Source organism: Rhinoderma darwinii, chromosome 4 (assembly GCF_050947455.1).
Source record: "Rhinoderma darwinii isolate aRhiDar2 chromosome 4, aRhiDar2.hap1, whole genome shotgun sequence".
NCBI classification, from domain to species: domain Eukaryota; kingdom Metazoa; phylum Chordata; class Amphibia; order Anura; family Rhinodermatidae; genus Rhinoderma; species Rhinoderma darwinii.
This window is the reverse complement of record NC_134690.1, coordinates 401,224,828-401,249,536: the sequence shown is the minus strand read 5'-3', so window position 1 is coordinate 401,249,536 and position 24,709 is coordinate 401,224,828. Positions and strand designations below refer to the sequence as shown.

The window sequence follows — 24,709 nt, the reverse complement described above, 5'->3', positions numbered from 1 at the left end:
TGTGAAGTGCCCCAGGGTTTGTGAAGCCCGAACTATTACATGCTGCACTCAGCTGCACATGTATGGGCAGGTGAAAGGTTCTCTTTAAGTGATCTACTGGATCCAAACTAATAACTGGAAAGCCACAGGTTGGGGGCCATAGTCCTATACAATGCTAGTGTAGATCATAACAACTTCACTTGGGAGTCAATGCAAAGCAGAGTGGGTCCTGGATTTTTCCAGTGCAGGGAGTGTGAGGATTTTTTGCCTCCAGGACGGCTATAGATACCTATGGAAGCTGCAACTGTCATGGTCCTTATATAAACCATCATCATCTGGTCAGTTTTATCATATAAGTTATTGGTATTTTCTCGTCCTGACCCTGGGAGAGCGTTTGTCATCAATAGCCAAGTAATTACATGTTCTCTGTACTCAGCAATTAGCGGCGTGATGGCTACACCTGCGCCGGGGAAGAATTCTTAGAATGATTACAATGAAACAAAGTAGCAACATTCTCCGCTACAAACTGTAATCAAAATAATGAGATCATCAGCGGGAGACTCTCCAAGGAGCCGCCGGGCGCACAATGGCTGGGACGGAGCAGCCGAATAGTTACCGGACAATAAGGAAGGGCGATCATGTGACCAGCAAGGATATTGTGTTACCACCTTGGAATTAACACATTGTTTTAATAGTTTCCGATGCAATGGCAGGAAAAACAAAGGAAAATCTTTGGTTCTGGGGTTGGCATCATAGGGGCATGGTGCCCGATCTTGCCATATGTTGAACAGGAAAAGAAAAGATTTATGATATCTGTTGGAAACTTGGTAAAGAATTATGTCCCTCTAAAATCCAAACACAACCTCGATCTGTCCTTCTTTATCAATCTCCCACATTACTGCATAACTCAGGGGGAGACACAAAAAGGGGCCCCGTGCAAGAACAGAATATGGGCCCCTCCATCTGTGGCTCTCCAATAGCTTTTCATAGTGGTACCGTCCAACCGATGTGTAGGGAACGGCAAGTGAATGGGTTTGCGTTGCTACTGCACAGGCAAAATCTGTGAAGGAGGATGGGGGGGGGGTCCCAACAATCAGACCCCTACTGATCAGAAAATAATGCCATATCCTAGCTAGATAACATCACTTGTAATTGCAGGAAACCCCTTTAAATGGGCTACAGGCATAAGCTAGTTGTTGGCCTTCCTAACTCCCTTCATTTCTATGGAGAGAGATAAGCGGTGGTAAGGCACATCTGGCGCCACTTATCTCAAGCAAAACAAATAATTGTTAAATGAGGAAACTAACAATGAACCAATGAGTGTATCAATCAACAAATCAATAAATAGTCATGGATGCAAGTAATTTATTCCCAGTTTTGTGTTTCTGCCTTCCCTTATCCAACCCCCAGATGCTGATCACAGAGACAGCAGTGCTATGAATACTATGGAAGACATTTTGGAACTGGTCCCTATAAAAACGATCCTACCATCACAAGCCATAGACATTGATGCCAAACCACGACCACAGCTAGTCAAAGAAGAAGATGAAGGGAAGGAAAACAATGCTCGGGTAAGTTATCCATTGTGAGAATATTATACTGGGAAGAATTGTTCAACTAAAGATAATAAAGTGCAGAATACCTGAAGTACCAAACATGACCACAAGAGGCTCACTTTGGAACTTTACACACTTTCTTTGTAAAGATTTGTAAATTATTCTAGGGCAGGTTTTTGCAAACTTTTGTATTATTCATACAGACTAAAACATTCAAAGACATCTAATAAAAACATCACCTAATCGTAATTCAGAAGAGCAGTCTTTAGAGTCATAGCAAGGCTTTTCTTTTTCCGAGCATAGATTAAGTTCTTTTACCTAGGCTTGTGTCTGAATACCCTAACCAAGGCAGAATGGCTTTGTGGTGTCCCCCTCAGGCACCCAGTAACCATGGAATATGTCCAGCCAGGCCCCCAAGCCATGTGGATGTCTCATTTCTGCATTACCCCTCATGGCCACATGAGGCGCATTCTTTTTTTTGGGCTCACTGTAGTTTATAAACTAATGCTATAACCAAATAATCTGATGGAAAATAAAACATTCTTAAAACGTATTTAAAGTTTCTCTAATTTTTGAGAAAGGAAAACGTCAGAGCTTTTGGTACAATGTAATGATGATCAGATCTTCCTGCATCACTTTTTGCACCATAGACAAATCCTCACCTAAAATGATATGAATCAATACAATAATTTCTTTCAGATAATTTTCACTATATCAAAGTCGGCGCAAGACAAGATGAGACAAAAACAGCAGGAAATAGAAAATATTAGAAATGAGAAAAGGAGGAACCAACAGCAATTGTGGGACAGTCTACAAGGAGTGGATTCTGGAGGTCCGTACAAGGATGAGAAACTGTACTGTAATACTGCTGGTATAACCCGGGTATCTTCTGTATATAATTATATATGTACAGCTGGTATAAGTTATACATCTTCTTGTATATAGTGATATGGAGCATGCTGGTATAACCTGGGTATCTTCTGTATATAATTATATATGTACAGCTGGTATAAGTTATACATCTTCCTGTATATAGTGATATGGAGCATGCTGGTATAACCTGGGTATCTTCTGTATATAATTATATATGTACAGCTGGTATAAGTTATACATCTTCTTGTATATAGTGATATGGAGCATGCTGGTATAACCCAGGTATCTTCTGTATATAATATATATGTACAGCTGGTATAAGTTATACATCTTCTTGTATACAGTGATATGGAGCATGCTGGTATAACCTGGGTATCTTCTGTATATAATTATATATGTACAGCTGGTATAAGTTATACATCTTGTATATAGTGATATGGAGCATGCTGGGATATCCTGGGTATCTTCTGTATATAATTATATATGTACAGCTGGTATAAGTTATACATCTTCTTGTATATAGTGATATGGAGCATGCTGGTATAACCTGGGCATCTTCTGTATATAATTATATATGTACAGCTGGTATAAGTTATACATCTTCTTGTATACAGTGATATGGAGCATGCTGGTATAACCTGGGTATCTTCTGTATATAATTATATATGTACAGCTGGTATAAGTTATACATCTTGTATATAGTGATATGGAGCATGCTGGGATATCCTGGGTATCTTCTGTATATAATTATATATGTACAGCTGGTATAAGTTATACATCTTCTTGTATATAGTGATATGGAGCATGCTGGTATAACCTGGGTATATTCTGTATATAATTATATATGTACAGCTGGTATAAGATATACATCTTCTTGTATATAGTGATATGGAGCATGCTGGTATAACCTGGGTATCTTCTGTATATAATTATATATGTACAGCTGGTATAAGTTATACATCTTGTATATAGTGATATGGAGCATGCTGGGATATCCTGGGTATCTTCTGTATATAATTATATATGTACAGCTGGTATAAGTTATACATCTTCTTGTATATAGTGATATGGAGCATGCTGGTATAACCTGGGTATATTCTGTATATAATTATATATGTACAGCTGGTATAAGATATACATCTTCTTGTATATAGTGATATGGAGCATGCTGGTATAACCTGGGTATCTTCTGTATATAATTATATATGTACAGCTGGTATAAGTTATACATCTTGTATATAGTGATATGGAGCATGCTGGGATATCCTGGGTATCTTCTGTATATAATTATATATGTACAGCTGGTATAAGTTATACATCTTCTTGTATATAGTGATATGGAGCATGCTGGTATAACCTGGGCATCTTCTGTATATAATTATATATGTACAGCTGGTATAAGTTATACATCTTCTTGTATACAGTGATATGGAGCATGCTGGTATAACCTGGGTATCTTCTGTATATAATTATATATGTACAGCTGGTATAAGTTATACATCTTGTATATAGTGATATGGAGCATGCTGGGATATCCTGGGTATCTTCTGTATATAATTATATATGTACAGCTGGTATAAGTTATACATCTTCTTGTATATAGTGATATGGAGCATGCTGGTATAACCTGGGTATATTCTGTATATAATTATATATGTACAGCTGGTATAAGATATACATCTTCTTGTATATAGTGATATGGAGCATGCTGGTATAACCTGGGTATCTTCTGTATATAATTATATATGTACAGCTGGTATAAGTTATACATCTTCTTGTATATAGTGATATGGAGCATGCTGGTATAACCTGGGTATATTCTGTATATAATTATATATGTACAGCTGGTATAAGATATACATCTTCTTGTATATAGTGATATGGAGCATGCTGGTATAACCCGGGTATCCTCTGTATATAATTATATATGTACAGCTGGTATAAGTTATACATCTTCCTGTATATAGTGATATGGAACATGCTGGTATAACCTGGGCATCTTCTGTATATAATTATATATGTACAGCTGGTATAAGTTATACATCTTCTTGTATATAGTGATATGGAGCATGCTGGTATAACCTGGGTATCTTCTGTATATAATTATATATGTACAGCCGGTATAAGTTATACATCTTCCTGTATATAGTGATATGGAGCATGCTGGTATAACCTGGGTATCTTCTGTATATAATTATATATGTACAGCTGGTATAAGTTACACATCTTCTTGTATATAGTGATATGGAGCATGCTGGTATAACCTGGGCATCTTCTGTATATAATTATATATGTACAGCTGGTATAAGTTATACATCTTCTTGTATACAGTGATATGGAGCATGCTGGTATAACCTGGGTATCTTCTGTATATAATTATATATGTACAGCTGGTATAAGTTATACATCTTGTATATAGTGATATGGAGCATGCTGGTATAACCTGGGTATCTTCTGTATATAATTATATATGTACAGCTGGTATAAGTTATACATCTTGTATATAGTGATATGGAGCATGCTGGGATATCCTGGGTATCTTCTGTATATAATTATATATGTACAGCTGGTATAAGTTATACATCTTCTTGTATATAGTGATATGGAGCATGCTGGTATAACCTGGGTATATTCTGTATATAATTATATATGTACAGCTGGTATAAGATATACATCTTCTTGTATATAGTGATATGGAGCATGCTGGTATAACCTGGGCATCTTCTGTATATAATTATATATGTACAGCTGGTATAAGTTATACATCTTCTTGTATATAGTGATATGGAGCATGCTGGTATAACCTGGGTATCTTCTGTATATAATTATATATGTACAGCTGGTATAAGTTACACATCTTCTTGTATATAGTGATATGGAGCATGCTGGTATAACCTGGGCATCTTCTGTATATAATTATATATGTACAGCTGGTATAAGTTACACATCTTCTTGTATATAGTGATATGGAGCATGCTGGTATAACCTGGGCATCTTCTGTATATAATTATATATGTACAGCTGGTATAAGTTACACATCTTCTTGTATATAGTGATATGGAGCATGCTGGTATAACCTGGGTATCTTCTGTATATAATTATATATGTACAGCTGGTATAAGTTATACATCTTCTTGTATATAGTGATATGGAGCATGCTGGTATAACCTGGGTATCTTCTGTATATAATTATATATGTACAGCTGGTATAAGTTATACATCTTTTTGTATATAGTGATATGGAGCATGCTGGTATAACCTGGGTATCTTCTGTATATAATTATATATGTACAGCTGGTATAAGTTATACATCTTCTTGTATATAGTGATATGGAGCATGCTGGTATAACCTGGGCATCTTCTGTATATAATTATATATGTGCAGCTGGTATAAGTTATACATCTCCTTGTATATAGTGATATGGAGCATGCTGGTGTAACCTGGGTATCTTCTGTATATAATTATATATGTACAGCTGGTATAAGTTATACATCTTCTTGTATATAGTGATATGGAGCATGCTGGTATAACCTGGGTATCTTCTGTATATAATTATATATGTACAGCTGGTATAAGTTATACATCTTCTTGTATATAGTGATATGGAGCATGCTGGTATAACCTGGGTATCTTCTGTATATAATTATATATGTACAGCTGGTATAAGTTATACATCTTCTTGTATATAGTGATATGGAGCATGCTGGTATAACCTGGGTATCTCCTGTACATAATTATATATGTACAGCTGGTATAAGTTATACATCTTCTTGTATATAGTGATATGGAGCATGCCGGTATAACCTGGGTATCTTCTGTATATAATTATATATGTACAGCTGGTATAAGTTATACATCTTCTTGTATATAGTGATATGGAGCACGCTGGTATAACCTGGGTATCTCCTGGAATGTATAAATGTACAGCTAGTAAAGTTATTAATATTCTTATGTATAGTGCTATATTATGTATATTTAATATATTTCACAGAACCGGGAACCATTACCTCATTCAGTCTGAGTGGGATTAGCACGGTTCCTCTCAGCTCAGATAAGAGACGAGGAGGACAGAATATAAGCTTGAATAAGTGGGTGAGCCGCCCATCTTTGCCCAGCATCCCCATTGTGAACCAGGACGCAGCCAACAGTGATTTTCGCCACGCCTCGGGTAGGTTTCTGATGAACGTTTGTGAAGATCATGTATATAAATCCTTGCACTTAATGTGTTTTGTCAATGTTATATGATAATACGACAGATTTTGTGTGCAGTTTGCAGGAGCGTACCAAGGAATGGAGGGGTTCAACTGGTCTGGATCCCCAGTACCCGGTCTGTGCTTTTTATAAATGTTTGGTAGGTGCTAATGAGCTCTTGCCCTACGTGGATATTGGAGTGGCCACGTTTCCACATGCAGGCCGGCACAGCGACGTCAGGGGGAACCAATTATGTAAAAAACAGATAAAGAAAACAAAGCTGGAGGCAGAGACTTTCTGACAAAGATGAAAACTAAACCTAAAATGTTCTTTAATGATATAAAAAGTAAAAAGAAAGTGAAAGTGTTAGCACTTGACAGTAGACTTGAAGGGAAGGTGTCACGAAAAAAAAATGTTTTATATGTTATTGCTTTTAGTATATCATTAAAATAAATTTTATTTATTTGTGTTTTTGTGTTGTACTTTTTTCTTTCTTTTACTTCTCTATGGGGGCTGCCATTTTTTTTTCATCTCTGTATGTGTCGATTAACGACACATACAGAGATGGAATACGGCACATACATCTCCATAGAGAATGCGAACGGGAGCCGTTCCATTCACTACAGCGTACGCCGTCTGTGTGGGAACGGCGCATGCGCCGCTCCCACACAGTCCAAAAGGAAGGTCTTCGGCAGAGCGACCTCTGCCGCAATTTTCATGTGGACCGGAAGCCGCGGCCGGACAGTAAGATGACTACTTCCGGTTGCGGGTTCCGTCCATATGTTCAGAAGCAAGGACTAGGAGCGGAGGGAGCAGAGGCAGCGGCTGCGACAGCGGCAGGATCAGGTAAGTTATGTTTGTGTATGTGATGTGTGTGTATGTTCGTGTTATACTGTCTGATTACCACTGTATCTAATCCTCCTACATTGTGCATTCGCTCAAAAAATGGCGGCACACAGTGTAGGAGGTTTGAACAGTCAACCCCCTCCTTTCTCCTGGCACTAGCCAGGATAAAGGAGGGGGGATTGTTTGAGCACACTAGAGCGAGTGTGTCTTCTCCAATTTTGCAGCATAAAGCAATGAGGTTGCTTTACCCCATGCCAATGCTGCAATTTTGGGAATTGCTCCCTCTAGTGACCAGCACATGGAAATGTTATAAATTTGAATCTAATTTATAATATTTCCTGACTTGTGAAAAAATAAAAAAAATTAGAACAATGTGTAATCATTTATATACTAACAGTTTAACTAAAAAAAAAATTATTTTTTTTTCTAGCGACACATTCCCTTTAACTGTAGCAGCCAGTGTCAGGCAGCTGCTGCACAGGCAAATAAGATCATGGGGGCATCAAAAGGGGAATAGATGTACATGAAAAGAACATAGTTCTACCACTTTATAAATCTCTAGACAGACCGCATATGGAATAGTGTGTACAGTACTGAGCGCCGGTGCACAAGACATAGCAGAGCTGGAGCGGATACAAAGGCAGTAAACCAAAGTAATAAATGCAGTGCGTGGACTACAATACCCAGAAAGATGATCAAAAGTAGAGTAATTTAGTTTAGGAAAAATACGTCTGAGAGGCGACCTAACAACAATGTATAAATATATCACAGGTCAGTACAGAGACGTCTCATCATCTATTATACCCATACTATAACAAGGGGGCGCCCACTACATCTAGAGGGAAGAAGGATTCTACACAAACATAGAAAGGGATTCTTTACTGTAAGAGCAGTCACACTATGGAACTCTGTACTGTAAGAGGAGTCACACTATGGAATCTCTACTGTAAGAGCAGTCACACTATGGAACTCTTTACTGTAAGAGCAGTCACACTATGGGACCTCTACTGTAAGAGCAGTCACACTTTGGAACTTTCTACTGTAAGAGGAGTCACTCTATGGAACTCTCTACTGTAAGAGCAGTCACACTATGGAACTCTCTACTGTAAGAGCAGTCACACTATGGAAGCTCTACTGTAACAGCAGTCACACTATGGAACCTCTACTGTAAGAGCAGTCACACTATGGAACTCTCTACTGTAAGAGCGGTCACACTATGGAACCCTCTACTGTAAGAGCAGTCACACTATGGAGCCTCTACTGTAAGAGCAGTCACACTATGGAACCTCTACTGTAAGAGCAGTCACACTATGGAACCTCTACTGTAAGAGCAGTCGCACTATGGAACCTCTACTGTAAGAGCAGTCACACTATGGAACCTCTACTGTAAGAGCAGTCACACTATGGAACCTCTACTGTAAGAACAGTCACACTATGGAACCTCTACTGTAAGAGCAGTCGCACTATGGAACCTCTACTGTAAGAACAGTCACACTATGGAACCTCTACTGTAAGAGCAGTCGCACTATGGACCTCACTACTGTAAGAACAGTCACACTATGGAACCTCTACTGTAAGAGCAGTCACACTATGGAACCCCTACTATAAGAGCAGTCACACTATGGAACTCTCTACTGTAAGAGCAGTCACACCATGGAGTTCTCTACTGTAAGAGCAGTCACACTATTGAACCCCTAGTGTAAGTGCAGTCACACTATGGAACCTCTACTGTAAGAGCAGTCACACCATGGACTCTCTACTGTAAGAGCAGTCACACCATGGACTCTCTACTGTAAGAGCAGTCACACTATGGAACCTCTACTGTAAGAGCAGTCACACCATGGACTCTCTACTGTAAGAGCAGTCACACCATGGACTCTCTACTGTAAGAGCAGTCACACTATGGAACCTCTACTGTAAGAGCAGTCACACTATGGAACCTCTACTGTAAGAGCAGTCACACTATGGAACCTGTACTGTAAGAGCAGTCACACTATGGAGCCTCTACTGTAAGAGCAGTCACACTATGGAACCTCTACTGTAAGAGCAGTCACACTATGGAACCTCTACTGTAAGAGCGGTCACACTATGGAACCTCTACTGTAAGAGCAGTCACACTATGGAACCTCTACTGTAAGAGCGGTCACACTATGGAACCTCTACCGTAAGAGCAGTCACACTATGGAACCTCTACTGTAAGAGCAGTCACACTATGGAACCTCTACTGTAAGAGCAGTCACACTATGGAACCTCTACTGTAAGAGCAGTCACACTATGGAACCTCTACTGTAAGAGCAGTCACACTATGGAACCTCTACTGTAAGAGCAGTCACACTATGGAACCTCTACTGTAAGAGCAGTCACACTATGGAACCTCTACTGTAAGAGCAGTCACACTATGGAACCTCTACTGTAAGAGCAGTCACACTATGGAACTCTCTACTGTCTTTTTTCAGCCTTACATACTATGTTATCATATTCCTATGGTACATGCATATAATTTACATTGCATGATAATGCTAGTCTCGTATATATCTATACATTTATGTTTTGTGTCTGTTTTTTATACAGCATATTCTTTACCTGCCACCTTCCTGGACTGCATTGACTGGGACTCAGATTCAGAGAATGGTGGCCCGGGTCTGGGGCCTATGTCCCATCCAGAGCAAGGGTTGTTAGAGGCCCTGAAGTGGCTGAATCACAAAGACTGGTAAGATTTCCTGTACACTATCATTTGGAGATTTCGGAGTTAAAAGCCAAAAGAAGCATAGTGCGTGGAAAGTATCCTCACGGACCCCACAGATGAAAAATTCCCACTATTCTATAAAACTTTTACTGTGATCTTATAATGCAGAAAGCAGCATTTAGCGGTGAGGTCTGAGAACAGAAAGCCATCTTCTTTCTCAGGTGGCTGCTTTGTCTGTCACCCGGTCACAAGAGGGACCTGTCCCCCTTTTCTTCCTGCATGTCTTGATGGAATCATTGCCTATAGAATGTAAATATCAGTGACCAAATATAAATTTTTCCCCCACGGATGTGTAAGACAGACCATAAAGTTTTTAATAATAAGTTAAAAAACAGGATATGCTGGGAAGTTTAGTGTTACGAATAAGGAAGGAAGTAGCTAACTTCTCCTCCTACTTGTGCTAAATAGAAATCAATATAACTGCAGGGAAAGAAATATAAGGCTGAATATTCTGAGAATGATCTGACAGTACACATTGTAATCTAATATTCTCCTTGTAATGTTGGTCTGATCCTCCAGGGAGCAGAAGGAGAAGGGTCTCCTCAGTGTGAGGTCCCTGGCGTCCTGGCATCCGGAGGTCCTATTCTCCAGACTACACGATGTTAGTATAGCCGTTACCAGAGAGGTAAGTTGTTTGAGAAAAGTTCGATTATTGGTGAGGAAGTGATTGACACAATGATTAAAGGGGTTCTCCACTTTAGATAATAACTTTTTGTTAGACGGAACCCTTAACAATAAGCTGATCTCAGGGCGCCCCGCTGCTGGAACCCCAAGTGATCAGCTGTGGATTTGGGAGAACATGGTGTCAACTGTTAAATTCACCTACAGCGCCACCACAGGTGACATGGAGCGATACACTGTTCCCTTTGAAAACAATGTACTGCAGGGGGATTCCGGGTCCTAGAGAGAGAGAGAGAGAGAGAGAGAGAGACGCTATTTATAGCCCCTCAGTGGGTAGATGAAGGTAGACACCATTAGAATTTAATAACAAAAGGGGTCCACGCAGGGGCATTTCCAGTTGCCGAAAACCCCCTTGTGACCAGGGCCTGGATCATCATTGCAGATCTTGGAGCTCGGCCTCCAGGCACGCTATCCCCCTGGCTCAGGAAGGGTACCGACTGTACCTGCTGGCTTGGAAGTCCCTCGCATACAATTAGAATCAATTGTATCTGCGTCCTTAGGATGCAGATACAATTGACAGCACTGGAGAAGAAATGGAACCATCACCACGATTTGACGCTGTAGCTGTGATGCAGGCAGCGCAATGACGTCGCTCCGCCAGAGGCCTGGCCATGGTGTGGAGACGGGGACAGATGAGTATGCCTTTTGTGGCGTGGGGCACTATCTACATTTGGTATTATCTACAGGAGCACTGTGGCACTATCTACAGGAGGTAGTGTGTAAAACTATCTACAGGGGGCGCTGTGGCATTATCTACATTGGGCACTGTGGCATTATCTACAGGGGGCACTGTGGCATTATCTGCAGGGGGCACTGTGGCATTATCTACATTGGGCACTGTGGCATTATCTACAGGGGGCACTGTGGCATTATCTACAGGGGGCACTGTGGCATTATCTACAGAGGGCGCTGTGGCATTATCTAGATGGGGCGCTGTGGCATTATCTACATGGGGACTGTGGCATTATCTACATGGGGACACTGTGGCATTACTTATAGGGGCAGAATGTGGCACTATCTACAGGGGGCGCTGTGGCACTATCTACCGGGGGACGTGTGTGGCACTATCTACCGGGGGACGTGTGTGGCACTATCTACCGGGGGACGTGTGTGGCACTATCTACCGGGGAAAGTGTGTGGCACTATCTACCGGGGGAAGTGTGTGGCACTATCTACCGTAGGAAGTGTGTGCCACTATCTACCGGGGAAAGTGTGTGGCACTATCTACCGTGGAAAGTGTGTGGCACTATCTACCAGGGGAAGTGTGTGCCACTATCTACATGGGCACTGGGGCACTATCTACAGCGAGCATTTTGTGCCACTATCTACAGAGGGCAGTGTGTGGCACTATCTACATGGGCACTGTGGCACTATCTACAGGGGGCACTATCTACAGGGGGCACTAAGTGTGGCACTATCTACACTAGTTTTTATGCTACGAGCATGATCAAGACATATCCACTAGCCTAGCCCTTTATATTAGAGATTGTAAAGAAAGGGCTAGGCTGGTGAATACGAGCTGACCACTACTCGTAGCGTAAAAACCAGAAGGTAATGGTAGCGGTCAAATTCCTGCGTTTGCCCCTGAATAGAGTATTTGAAAATGGGTTTCAAAGGAAACTGAAATGAGGAAATGTCTTAGAAATAAAATAAAACTATCCAATCCCATGTGACTAACCCGCCGTGTTCACTGCCAGGTCAACAATCTGCGGTCCAAAGTCTCCCGGCACGCCATCAAGATCCTGGGCGACCTGTTCAAAGCCCTCCGAAGAAATATGGATCAAGAAGTGGAAGAGATCACCCGGGTTCTGCTTAACAAGATCGGGGATTCCAATGATTTCATTCGTGAGGAGTCGGACAAGTCTCTCGGGGTCATGGCGGAGTATGTCAGCCCCTCCAAGGTCCTCTCCGCGCTGATTGCCGGGGGTGGCAGGTGGGTTTAGTGTTTGCAGCAGGACGTTTCCAGATGCTGCTGATGTAACTTAGGCTTCGTTCACATGGAGTATGCTAATTTAGCAGTAATGTGAACAGAGCCTAAGTTATAGCAGAACAGACAGAACTGATACATTTTATGTATTATTTATGCACTTTCTTATGATATAGTTATTTATCGTGTTATTTAATGTCGGACCTGTAGCATACATCAGATATCTACACAAAGTATATCCTCTCTCCATGTACTGGAGTGTTATAAGAGGAGCTGCTGATATCAGTCACATATGATGTAATGTTTCTGGAGGATATAATAGTACTGGAGTGATATAAGAGGAGCGGCTGATATCAGTCACACATATGATGTAATGTCTCTGGAGGATATAATAGTGCTGGAGTGATATAAGAGGAGCGGCTGATATCAGTCACATATGATGTAATGTCTCTGGAGGATATAATAGTGCTGGAGTGTTATAAGAGGAGCTGCTGATATCAGTCACATATGATGTAATGTCTCTGGAGGATATAATAGTACTGGAGTGATATAAGAGGAGCGGCTGATATCAGTCACACATATGATGTAATGTCTCTGGAGGATATAATAGTACTGGAGTGTTATAAGAGGAGCGGCTGATATCAGTCACACATATGATGTAATGTCTCTGGAAGTTATAATAGTACTGGAACGTTATATCATATGTGTGACTGATATCAGCTGCTCCTCTTATAATGCTGCTGTACGATTATAAGCTGACCACTTTAGGTGCACAAACTTGCCAACAGTCCTGATTGTTGTGGGACTGTCCCACGTACCAGACCTCAGAAGGGGTGGGGTTTGTGCTAATTTGCATTAAAAGGGGCAGTTTCTGGGCAGTTTGGGGCATTCTCATTGGAATGGGGCAATTTGGGGTTCAATTGTTGGTAAGTATGGGTGTAGTGGCCCTTTAAAAATATAATATTTTCTGTATTTTTTCTGTCCTCTACTGCAGTCACCGGAACAGCTCAGTGAGAAAGTGTACGGCAAAGCATCTCTTGGCTGTGGTGGAGACGGTGGCGGCCGACAAACTCCTGTCTGGGCCCAGGGAGAGTACAGACGCCTTTCTCAGAACCCTCGTGAAGCTGATGCAGGACGGACAGCAAGACACCCGGTACCCCGCACTGATTATAATGATATAATGGCATTGTTACCCCTCGGGCACACATTTGTGATCTTACTATAATATTTTGCTGTTCTAGGTTCTATGGAAGACGGATGTTCAGCTTAGTAATGACCCACCCTAAATTTGAACAACAGATGGAACGCTTGATCCCGTCACATGACCTGCGTGAACTTATCGCCACGGTTAAACAGAAAGTACGTAGGCCTGAGATATGGGCACCAAGAAATTCTACATTTTAATAAGATCATTTATATTTCTCAGAATGGATCTCTAGTTAAATGTTAGACATTTACATTGCATGTCTTATAATACTTTCTGGGTGCATGTGGGCTGTCATGTGGACTGTCATGTGGACTGTCATGTGGACTGTCATGTGGACTGTCCGTGTAGGAGTACAATGACAGTCTAATGTCTGCTAATCAAAGTAGGCACAGAAGGCACCGCCTGTCACTAAGTGAGTGACATACACAAGACTGTCAGGCATGGAGAGACAGAGAAGAGAGGACATATGTATCTGTGTATACTTGTATGCAGCTTCTGTGACTGGGTGACAAATGGCGCTCCTCCATATCCTCCAACATGTCTGACTATGGCTGCAAATTCCTGCCTCTAAAAAGAAGATCAGCTCTGGAGCACAGACTGCTGCTCAAACAAGTGAAATATTCTGCAGATAAGAGAACAGCAATATTCATGAGCTCATGGAAAATTGCAAGATTTTGGGCAAAGAATAATGACATTTATTTTTTACTCCTTATAGGAAATGGGTGACAGTTTTTCAGACGTTCCATCTGCCAGGAGTCAGCGGCCCATTCAGAAGAGCAGCGTTGCTTTGAGTACAATTGTCACAACCCAGGAAGCTCCGGGATCAGACCAGAGGTGACCTGAAAGTCTTATTTTGCCAAACAGATGTTCGTAGGTTTTATGGTTGTTTACCTATAACAGAAAACCCATCTCCTAAAATACTCTGTGCTGTTGTGTGCGGCTGCTTTTTCCGCTATGTAACTCTTAGTTTGTGACCTCCCACAAGATGAGCATGCTCCTTTCCTAAAATACTCTGTGCTGCTAGGGGCTCCGCTAATTCAACTGTGTAACACAGTTTATCACCTACCGCTTGTCTCCATTCCTCTCCTCACATCATGGCACTGCCCGTGTTACATGCAGCACTGGCCTACCTAACATTGTCACCTCACCTGAGAGGACACTGCCCCCACAAGACCAGCACACCACTTTCCTGAAATACTCAGTGCTGCTGTGGCATCCTACTTTTTCCAATACTGTTTCGTTTTCTTAAAAAAAAAAAAGAGGAAATGATGACGTTTTCACAAAATTTGCAACAAATGTATCATAAGTTATTTTCATATACGAATGTTTTAATGGTTCTTTCCTGCTTTTATGTACTTTAGAGGCAAATCATGTGGCCCCCTGTATAGAGGGGGCCCAGCCTAAATTTGCCTCATCCCTTATTTTAATTGGTGGTGAGAACCTGTGCAGGGATCCACTCTCCATTGACACTACAACAATAGGAGATAGGAGTGTAGGGAATCAACCCGAGGATCATGGAAAAGGAGTGGGGGGCAAATAAGCAGCTAAACGTGGTTTGGGGTGTGGTGGCATTAACCAGCACCAGAAGGGGCACTATATTAATCTACGGGCTCCCTCTCCTCTATGTATTCCCCCTTGTTGCTGCAAATGTATCAAATAATTCACATTTTGAATTTTTTAAACACATTTTTCTTTTATGAGTTTATTCATAAATGGCGGCCGTTGTCTCCATAGAACTAGCACAACCTAAGCTAACACTGAACGGATGCAATCTTGATACAATGATATAACAATATAATGTTATTTTAGCCTTAACCGACCCACAGAGACGGAATCAGAACCGCAAGAGTCCCCAGTCCCTCGGCGGCAGCCTGTCCGTGCAGCAGAGGTGACTGAGCAACTAAAGGAACTCAACAAACTTCTAACAGCCAAGGAATATCAGAACAAGATGGACGGCGTGACGCTTCTCCTGGAGCACTGCAAGAATAACCTCAAGTTTGTCACTTCGAACATTACCCAGGTGAGTGGTCAAAAATAATTAAAGTAATCTTCCATCTCATAAAGTGATATCACCTGTGGGACCCTCACCGATACCGAAAATAAAGGGGCTGCAGTGCTAGTTTAGCACTGCGTCTCCTTCAACGTTTTCTCTGCAGTGCCGCCCCTGGACACTGGCTGTGCAGGGATCTGCAGCACTCATCCATTTATTTAAATTCGACAGTGCTGCAGTTTCCTGCACAGCAGGGAGGCAGTAGTGTCGTTGTGCAGGGAAAAACAGTGAAGAGGAAGATTAATTCTGAGGATTGGTGAGGGGCAGAGAGAGTTCGGAACCCCGCCGATCAGAAAGATTAAAAATAACTCTTTAAAAGAAGATCCATAGATAACTAAGATGACATTATGCGTGTTCAATACTAAGTCTCGGCATCTTCTATTCTGTATCTGTAAACATTGCCAAAAAAATGTCATCAATGTACCTAGCAAAAATGTCTATCTTTGAACACAATTTCACATATAGAATGAACCTAAATAAATAGCTGAATTACTTTCTAAATATATTACATTACTTGTACTGTTCCAGAGATACAGCCTGCATTATACTCCAGAGCTGTACTCACTATTCTGCTGGTGGAGTCACTGTGTACATACATGACATTACTTATTCTGTACCTGAGTTATATCATGTATTATACTCCAGAGCTGCACTCACTATTCTGCTGATGGAGTCACTGTGTACATACATTACATTACTTATCCTGTACTGATCCTGAGTTACAGCCTGTATTATACTCCAGAGCTGCACTCACTATTCCGCTGGTGGAGTCACTGTGTACATACATTACATTACTTATCTTGTACTGATCCTGAGTTACATCCTGTATTATACTCCAGAGCTGAACTCACTATTCTGCTGGTGGAGTTACTGTGTACATACATTACATTACTTATCCTGTACTAATCCTGAGTTATATCCTGTATTATACTCCAGAGCTGCACTCACAATTCTGCTGGTGGAGTCACTGTGTACATACATTACATTACTTATCCTGTACTGATCCTGAGTTATATCCTGTATTATACTCCAGAGCTGCACTCACTATTCTGCTGGTGGAGTTACTGTGTACATACATTACATTACTTATCCCGTACTGATCCTGAGTTACGTCCTGTATTACACTCCAGAGCTGCACTCATTATTCTGCTGGTGGAGTCACTGTGTACATACATTACATTACTTATCCTGTACTAATCCTGAGTTATATCCTGTATTATACTCCAGAGCTGCACTCACAATTCTGCTGGTGGAGTCACTGTGTACATACATTACATTACTTATCCTGTACTGATCCTGAGTTATATCCTGTATTATACTCCAGAGCTGCACTCACTATTCTGCTGGTGGAGTTACTGTGTACATGCATTACATTACTTATCCTGTACTGATCCTGAGTTACATCCTGTATTATACTCCAGAGCTGCACTCACAATTCTGCTGGTGGAGTCACTGTGTACATAGATTATATTACTAATCCTGTACTGATCCTGAGTTACACCATGTATTATACCACATAGCTAAAGTTTTAATTTTGCAGGCTTCAGAGCTGAAATCTTGCTGCATTTTCTGCTTGTTTAATGTCTGCATTCTGGGAAGAGTCCTCTTTATACCAGTTAAATGGGGAATACTTTTTATAGCCACTGTATATTTTCAGCATTTTTATCTTCCTTTTTTACTGTATGTATCCAGACTTCTAACGATGTGACCAATTACTCTATGAACATTGTCTCAATAGATTTTTTTTCTTCAGATTTTTGATGCATTTAACCCAAAAATGCAGGATGCCAACAAGAAGGTAAATCAGTATGCACTGGAGTCAGCAGCTGTCATGATCCCGCTCCTTAAGGACAGTCTGCACCACGTCTTAGTCCCTATGGTGATCGTAATCACAGACAATCTGAACTCCAAGCACTCGGGTATCTACACGGCTGCAGTGAGGGTTCTGGACACGCTTATCTCCAGTATAGGTACTGCTCACATCACTATACATTTCTCCTGTATTGTCACCAGATTATTAACTGTTATGTATGTCGAGAAACAGAAGGTTTCTTGGATGTAGTTCATAATATACAATTGGTGCCGTCCTAGGCATTGAGTAGGGATAGATTTTAGTTTAGATACTTTTATATGTTTATGCCTAGTTTAAAGGGCTGCTTCTACAGCAAATGTCAGATGAATTTTCAGTGCCCCCATAATTAAGCAAAACACAGTGCTCCAAAATGTTCTATCCATAGTGCCTCATAACAGTAGCAGCCACAGTGCCCCAATGTTTCATTGATAGTGCCCCATCAGTGCCAATCACAGAGCTCCATAACACTGAAAGTCACAGTGCCCTCACAACTGAGCAAGCCGCTGTGCTCCCACATCAATGAAAGGCAGTGTCCCATAACCGTGCCAACCAAAGTGCCCCATAATAGAGCAAGCCACAGCACCCCAATATGTTCCATCAATTGTGCCCCATAGCAGTGCCAAGCACAGTGCCCCATAACATTGATAGCCACAGTGCCTCTATAACTGAACAAGCCAAATTTCTCCAATAACAGTGCCATACAGTGTCCCATAGCAATGACATCCACAGTGCCCCCATAATAGTGCCTTCACAGCAATTACAAGCACAATGCTCCTATACTAGTGCAAACCACAGTGGCTCTGCAGCAATGACGGTCACGGTGCCCCCCATAACAGTGCCAGCCACTGTACCTCCTAACAGTGACAACCACAGTGACCCAATAACAGTACCAACCTTTAGAAATTATAGCCACAGAGCCTTATAACAATAACAGCCACAGTGCTCCCATAACCATGCCATTCTCAGTGCCCCATAGCCGAGCCAACCAAGTATTCCCCTACCTATTCCACACAGGCTCGAGAGCTTCAAATGCTTTGAGTAATTAAAGTCTATATTCTGATTGGCTGGAACTAGTTCCCGATCCCCCTGAGCTGTCCAGATATCATGTATACTCAACACGTCTGTACATCACATCCCAATGTCTGAAGAGTACAAGGCATTCGGCCTCTTTATTCCTGATCTGTGATTGGCTGAAGTACAAAAGTGGTAAAAAGGAGCCGTTTCATTTGGGCGGTACAGACAGAACAAACATCTGTACATTTGGAAGATCGTTGCTCAGATCTTGCAGTATTAAATCTATTTATTATTACAGTTCACTATTCTGTTAGTGGAGTCACTGTGTACATACATTACAGTACTGATCCTGAGTTACATCCTGTATTATACTCCAGAGCTGCACTCACTATTCTGCTGGTGGAGTCACTGTGTACATACATTACATTACTGATCCTGTACTGATCCTGAGTTACATCTTGTATTATACTCCAGAGCTGCACTCACTATTCTGCTGGTGGAGTCACTGTGTACATACATTACATTACTTATCCTGTACTGATCCTGAGTTACATCCTGTATTATACTCCAGAGCTGCACTCACTATTCTGCTGGTGGAGTCACTGTGTACATACATTACATTACTTATCCTGTACTGATCCTGAGTTACATCCTGTATTATACTCCAGAGCTGCACTCACTATTCTGCAGGTGGAGTCACTGTGTACATACATTACATTACTGATCCTGTACTGATCCTGTGTTATATCCTGTATTATACTCCAGAGCTGTACTCACTATTCTGCTGGTGGAGTCACTGTGTACATACATTACATTACTGATCCTGTACTGATCCTGAGTTACATCCTGTATTATACTCCAGAGCTGCACTCACTATTCTGCTGGTGGAGTCACTGTCTACATACATTACTGATCCTGTACTGATCCTGAGTTACATCTTGTATTATACTCCAGAGCTGCACTCACTATTCTGCTGGTGGAGTCACTGTGTACATACATTACATTACTTATCCTGTACTGATCCTGAGTTACATCCTGTATTATACTCCAGAGCTGCACTCACTATTCTGCTGGTGGAGTCACTGTGTACATACATTACATTACTTATCCTGATTTACATCATGTATTATACTCCAGAGCTGCACTCACTATTCTGCTGGTGGAGCCACTGTGTACATACATTACATTACTTATCCTGTACTGATCCTGAGTTATATCCTGTATTATACTCCAGAGCTGCACTCACTATTCTGCTGGTAGGGTTATTGTGTACATACATTACATTACTTATCTTATACTGATCCCGAGTTACATCCTGTATTATACTCCAGAGCTGCACTCACTATTTTGCTGGTGGAGTCACTGTGTACATACATTATATTACTTATCCTGTACTGATCCTGAGTTACATCCTGTATTATACTCCAGAGCTGCACCCACTATTCTGCTGGTGGAGTTATTGTGTACATACATTACATATCCTGTACTGATCCTGAGTTACATCTTGTATTATACTCCAGAGCAGCACTCACTATTCTGCTGGTGGAGTCATTGTGTACATACATTACATTACTTATCTTATACTGATCCTGAGTTACATCCTGTATTATACTCCAGAGCTGCACTCACTATTCTGCTGGAGGAGTCACTGTGTACATACATTACATTACTTATCCTGTACTGATCCTGAGTTACATCCTGTATTATACTCCAGAGTTGCACTCACTATTCTGCTGGTGGAGTCACTGTGTACATACATTACATTACTTATCCTGTACTGATCCCTAGTTACATCCTGTATTATACTCCAGAGTTGCACTCACTATTCTGCTGGTGGAGTCACTGTGTACATACATTACATTACTTATCCTGTACTGATCCTGAGTAACATGCTGTATTATACTCCAGAGCTGTACTCACTATTCTGCTGGTGGAGTCACTGTGTACATACATTACATTACTTATCCTGTACTGATCCTGAGTTACATCCTGTATTATACTCCAGAGCTGCACTCCCTATTCTGCTGGTGGAGTCACTGTGTACATACATTACATTACTTATCCTGAACTGATCCTGAGTTACAGCCTCTATTATACTCCAGAGCTGTACTCACTATTCTGCTGGTGGAGTCACTGTGTATATACATTACTTATCCTGTACTGATCCTGAGATACATCTTGTATTATACTCCAGAGCTGCACTCACTATTCTGCTGGTGGAGTCACTGTGTACATACATTACTTATCCTGTACTGATCCTGAGTTACATCCTGTATTATACTCCAGAGCTGCACTCACTATTCTGCTGGTGGAGTCACTGTGTACATACATTACATTACTTATCCTGTACTGATCCTGAGTTACATCCTGTATTATACTCCAGAGCTGCACTCACTATTCTGCTGGTGGAGTTATTGTGTACATACATATCTGTATCAGTAGAGGATAAGTAATATATTATTTATATACAGTAACTCCACTATTTATGTAGATTAATTCTACACCTGGACACCATTTATCTTTTTTATTGCAGATAATTTGTGGCTCCTCCAGCCATTCGCCGGCAGAGTGCGTTTTCTCAGCGGCCGCGCTATGAGTGATGTCACCGAGCGATTGTCAGGTAATCCAGACAAATTCAGTAATTATTTTTCAGGTGTTAAATATTTGGGGAAATGCATTAATACTGAATCACTTCACGAGACGGCACATGTGCTGTGATAAATTTGGCGCAGATCTCTTTGCGTGTTCAACAGTCTATTATTTGCACCACGTCATGGCTACTGTATATGTATGCAAAAATGGCGCAAGTATTTAATAAATTCAGCACATTTTATGGCTCATCTTCTCCCCCATCTTTGTTTTTTTGGTTCAATAATTTTTTAACTTTTTGTTTTTACCATTTTTAGGTCTGGTGTCTTCAGTTTACCCCCGGAAGCCTCAGGCTGTGGAGCGCCATGTCTTGCCAGTCCTCTGGTATTTCTTGTCTAACATAACCGGGAATGGCGTGCTGCCGGGACGGAATGGGAATTTCAAGGAAGTGGTCACCAAATTGGCAAAAACTTTGCACAAAGTGATGGGGTCCAGCCTCCAGGAATACGCATCTGGTCAGCCGCAACACGCCGTCAAGATGCTGGCAGACATTCTGGGCACCAAGTGAAGAAATACATTTATTTTTCACGAACTATGTGCCCCCCCCCCACTACAGCGTGAGCGGAAGGAGTGCATACCTCCCAACATTTGAATCGCCATTCGCGAGACGTGTTTAAGCCCAGCCCCAATCTGAGGGGAACGCCCACAAAGCCCATTTTTTAGGGCTCATTTGCATAAACCACACCCACTGTGAGGACAATTTCACAAAAGATGGGACATTTAGGAGGTATGGGAATGGACTAATAAGAAAATAGGGAGCAAACCATAATGTAATTTAGGTATAAATTATATATTTTTGACTTTGGTCCCAAAAAACATTGTATAGACTAGAAGCGCAAAATAATCCACTGCATCTGGGGACCCCCCTTATAAGACGCCATTAGTTATTTATTGCCTGTAGGAAGAATTCATGTTTCAGTCAATTCAAGGATCTTTTTTGGTGAGAAAATAACGGAAGTCTCTTTTCCATAATCTTAAAGCCACAGCTTCCCTATGAGGCTATGTTCACACGCAGTGGTTTCAGATGTAACTCCGGCCGTTTACGCCTCGGATTACGCCTGAAAAAACGGCTCCATTACATCCCCAAACATCTGCCCATTGCTTGCAATGGGATTTACGGTGTTCTGTTCCCACGAGGCTTAATTTTACGCGATGCTGTCAACACACGGCGCGTAAAAAGACACCCGCGAAAAAGAAGTGCATGTCACTTCTTAGGACGTTTTTGAGTTTGCTTGTGAACATACCTTCAGGGTATGTTCACGCGCAGTGAGCAAAAACGTATGAAAATCCGGAGCTGTTTTCAAGGGAAAACAGCTCCTGATTTTCAGACGTTTTTGTAACAACTCGCGTTTTTCGTGGCGTTTTTTACAGCAGTTTTTGGAGCTGTTTTTCAATGGAGTCCATGAAAAACATCCTCAAAAAACGTCCCAAGAAGTGTCCTGCACTTCTTTTGACGAGCCGTCATTTTATGCGCTGAATTTTGACAGCGACGCATAAAATAAAGGCTCGTGGGAACAGATCGTAATTCCCATTGAAAGCAATGGGCAGATGTTTGTAGACGTATTAGGGGCGTTTTTTCAGGCGTAATTCGAGGCGCAAAATGCCCGAATTGCGTCTGAAAACAGTGCGTGTGAACATACCCTAATCCATGCAGTTAACAAAAAAGAAACAAAAAAAACCCATATATTTGACTTCACGTATCTTGTACTCAGGCCCCATGCACACAAATGTGCTTTTGTGGCCGCAATTCCCCCGAAAATCCACTGGAGAATTGCGGCTCCATTCATTCCTATGGGACCATGCACACGACTGTGGTTTCCACGGTCGGTGCATGGCCCCAAAGCCTGAACCACAAGAAGAACGGGCAAGACTTATTACGGCCGTGTTCTGCGGTCCGGGCTCATTGAAAATATTGACCGCGGCCATGTGCACGGCCCACGATTTGCGGTTGGCTCGCGGCTGACATTCCGTGGCCGGCCGACTCGAAAATCACGGCCGTACACATGGCTACGGTCGTGTGCATGAGGCCTTAGGCGTCGTTCACATCTGCGCTAGGGCTGCGTTCCGACTGAGCTTTCCGTTGGAATGAAGCCCTCACAGACACAAACGGAAACCGTTTTGAAGGAATCACCACCTGAGTCGACTGCGCTATTCATTCCGTCAAAACGACGGAACCCCTGCACAACGGAGACAAACGAAACCATTGGCACCGGATCTGTCACCATTGAAATTTCAATGGTGATGGAAACAGAAACCTATGGTTTCCCTTTGTGTCTGTCAGGGCTCCGTTCCAACGGAAAGCTCAGACGGAACATCAGAACGGAGCCATGGCGCAGAAGTCTTGAGTTGCCTCATGTACTCCATTTACATCCAGAGCAGCATTCAAAATTCTGTTTCTTTCCTTTCAACTCTGAGACTTCAGGACTTGAGGACTCTCTGCTGCCCCCTACTGGTTCAGTGTATTCCAAGCGCTAGCTTTGCTGTGATGCATTGTTGGAGATGTAGTGTTTACACTAGGTAATGTATAGAAGGCTGGTGTAAAGCTACTTTCTCCCACAATGCATTACAGAGCGCAATGATGTATAAGATCTCTGCTAGCTGTAACTGACTGTGTAGCTCCCCTTCTTGTGGACAATCGATTCTACTGATATTTAGAACCCTTTGATAAACCTTCCTGTCCTGAATGTAGATATATATATATATTGTACAGCGCTTACGTCCTGCAAACATTCAGTGACAACAAAAAAATATCAATGATCAATAGCAAATTTCTATCCGCTAAATTGTAATAATCGAAAGAATTCTGTATGTGAGCTGATGTATGTATATACTGTATTATGTGTCTTAGCATTAAATAATATTTTTATACTTTAGGTTTTGTTTCGTGAGCGGTTCTGGTTTGTTCATAAGGAGGCGTATCGGTTGTTCTTAAAGGGAAGCTCCATCTTTGATTAACTTTGCCGCTATAGTCAGTAAATGTAAATCCATCATCCAATGTAAATATAGCGTCCTGACTTTATTTACGGTTTTCCATTATATTTCAGTTTGTTTTTACCGGGAAAAAAAAATAAAATCAGCCGCCATATGGAAACCATCAACAAGCAGGTTAGCTGCTGATGGATCTTTATCATACCTTT

At 41.5% G+C, this 24,709-nt stretch overlaps 1 protein-coding gene across 3 annotated transcripts in view; it reads left to right on the top strand.

Moving 5' to 3' along the window:
• The window catches only part of TOGARAM2 (TOG array regulator of axonemal microtubules 2), an 89,801-nt gene extending 67,162 nt beyond the window's left edge, over nt 1–22,639 (top strand). For all 3 annotated transcript variants that reach the window (XM_075864631.1, XM_075864633.1, XM_075864632.1), the window contains 13 exons: nt 1,390–1,550; nt 2,235–2,367; nt 6,401–6,577; nt 10,018–10,156; nt 10,712–10,817; nt 12,571–12,806; nt 13,795–13,953; nt 14,042–14,159; nt 14,723–14,841; nt 15,817–16,027; nt 17,811–18,027; nt 21,457–21,543; nt 21,830–22,639. In XM_075864631.1, the coding sequence (XP_075720746.1) occupies nt 1,390–1,550; nt 2,235–2,367; nt 6,401–6,577; nt 10,018–10,156; nt 10,712–10,817; nt 12,571–12,806; nt 13,795–13,953; nt 14,042–14,159; nt 14,723–14,841; nt 15,817–16,027; nt 17,811–18,027; nt 21,457–21,543; nt 21,830–22,080 (2,114 nt within the window). In that variant the 3' untranslated portion in view covers nt 22,081–22,639. The remainder of the gene's footprint in view (nt 1–1,389; nt 1,551–2,234; nt 2,368–6,400; nt 6,578–10,017; nt 10,157–10,711; nt 10,818–12,570; nt 12,807–13,794; nt 13,954–14,041; nt 14,160–14,722; nt 14,842–15,816; nt 16,028–17,810; nt 18,028–21,456; nt 21,544–21,829) is intronic.
• The last annotated feature ends 2,070 nt before the right edge of the window (nt 22,640–24,709 follow it).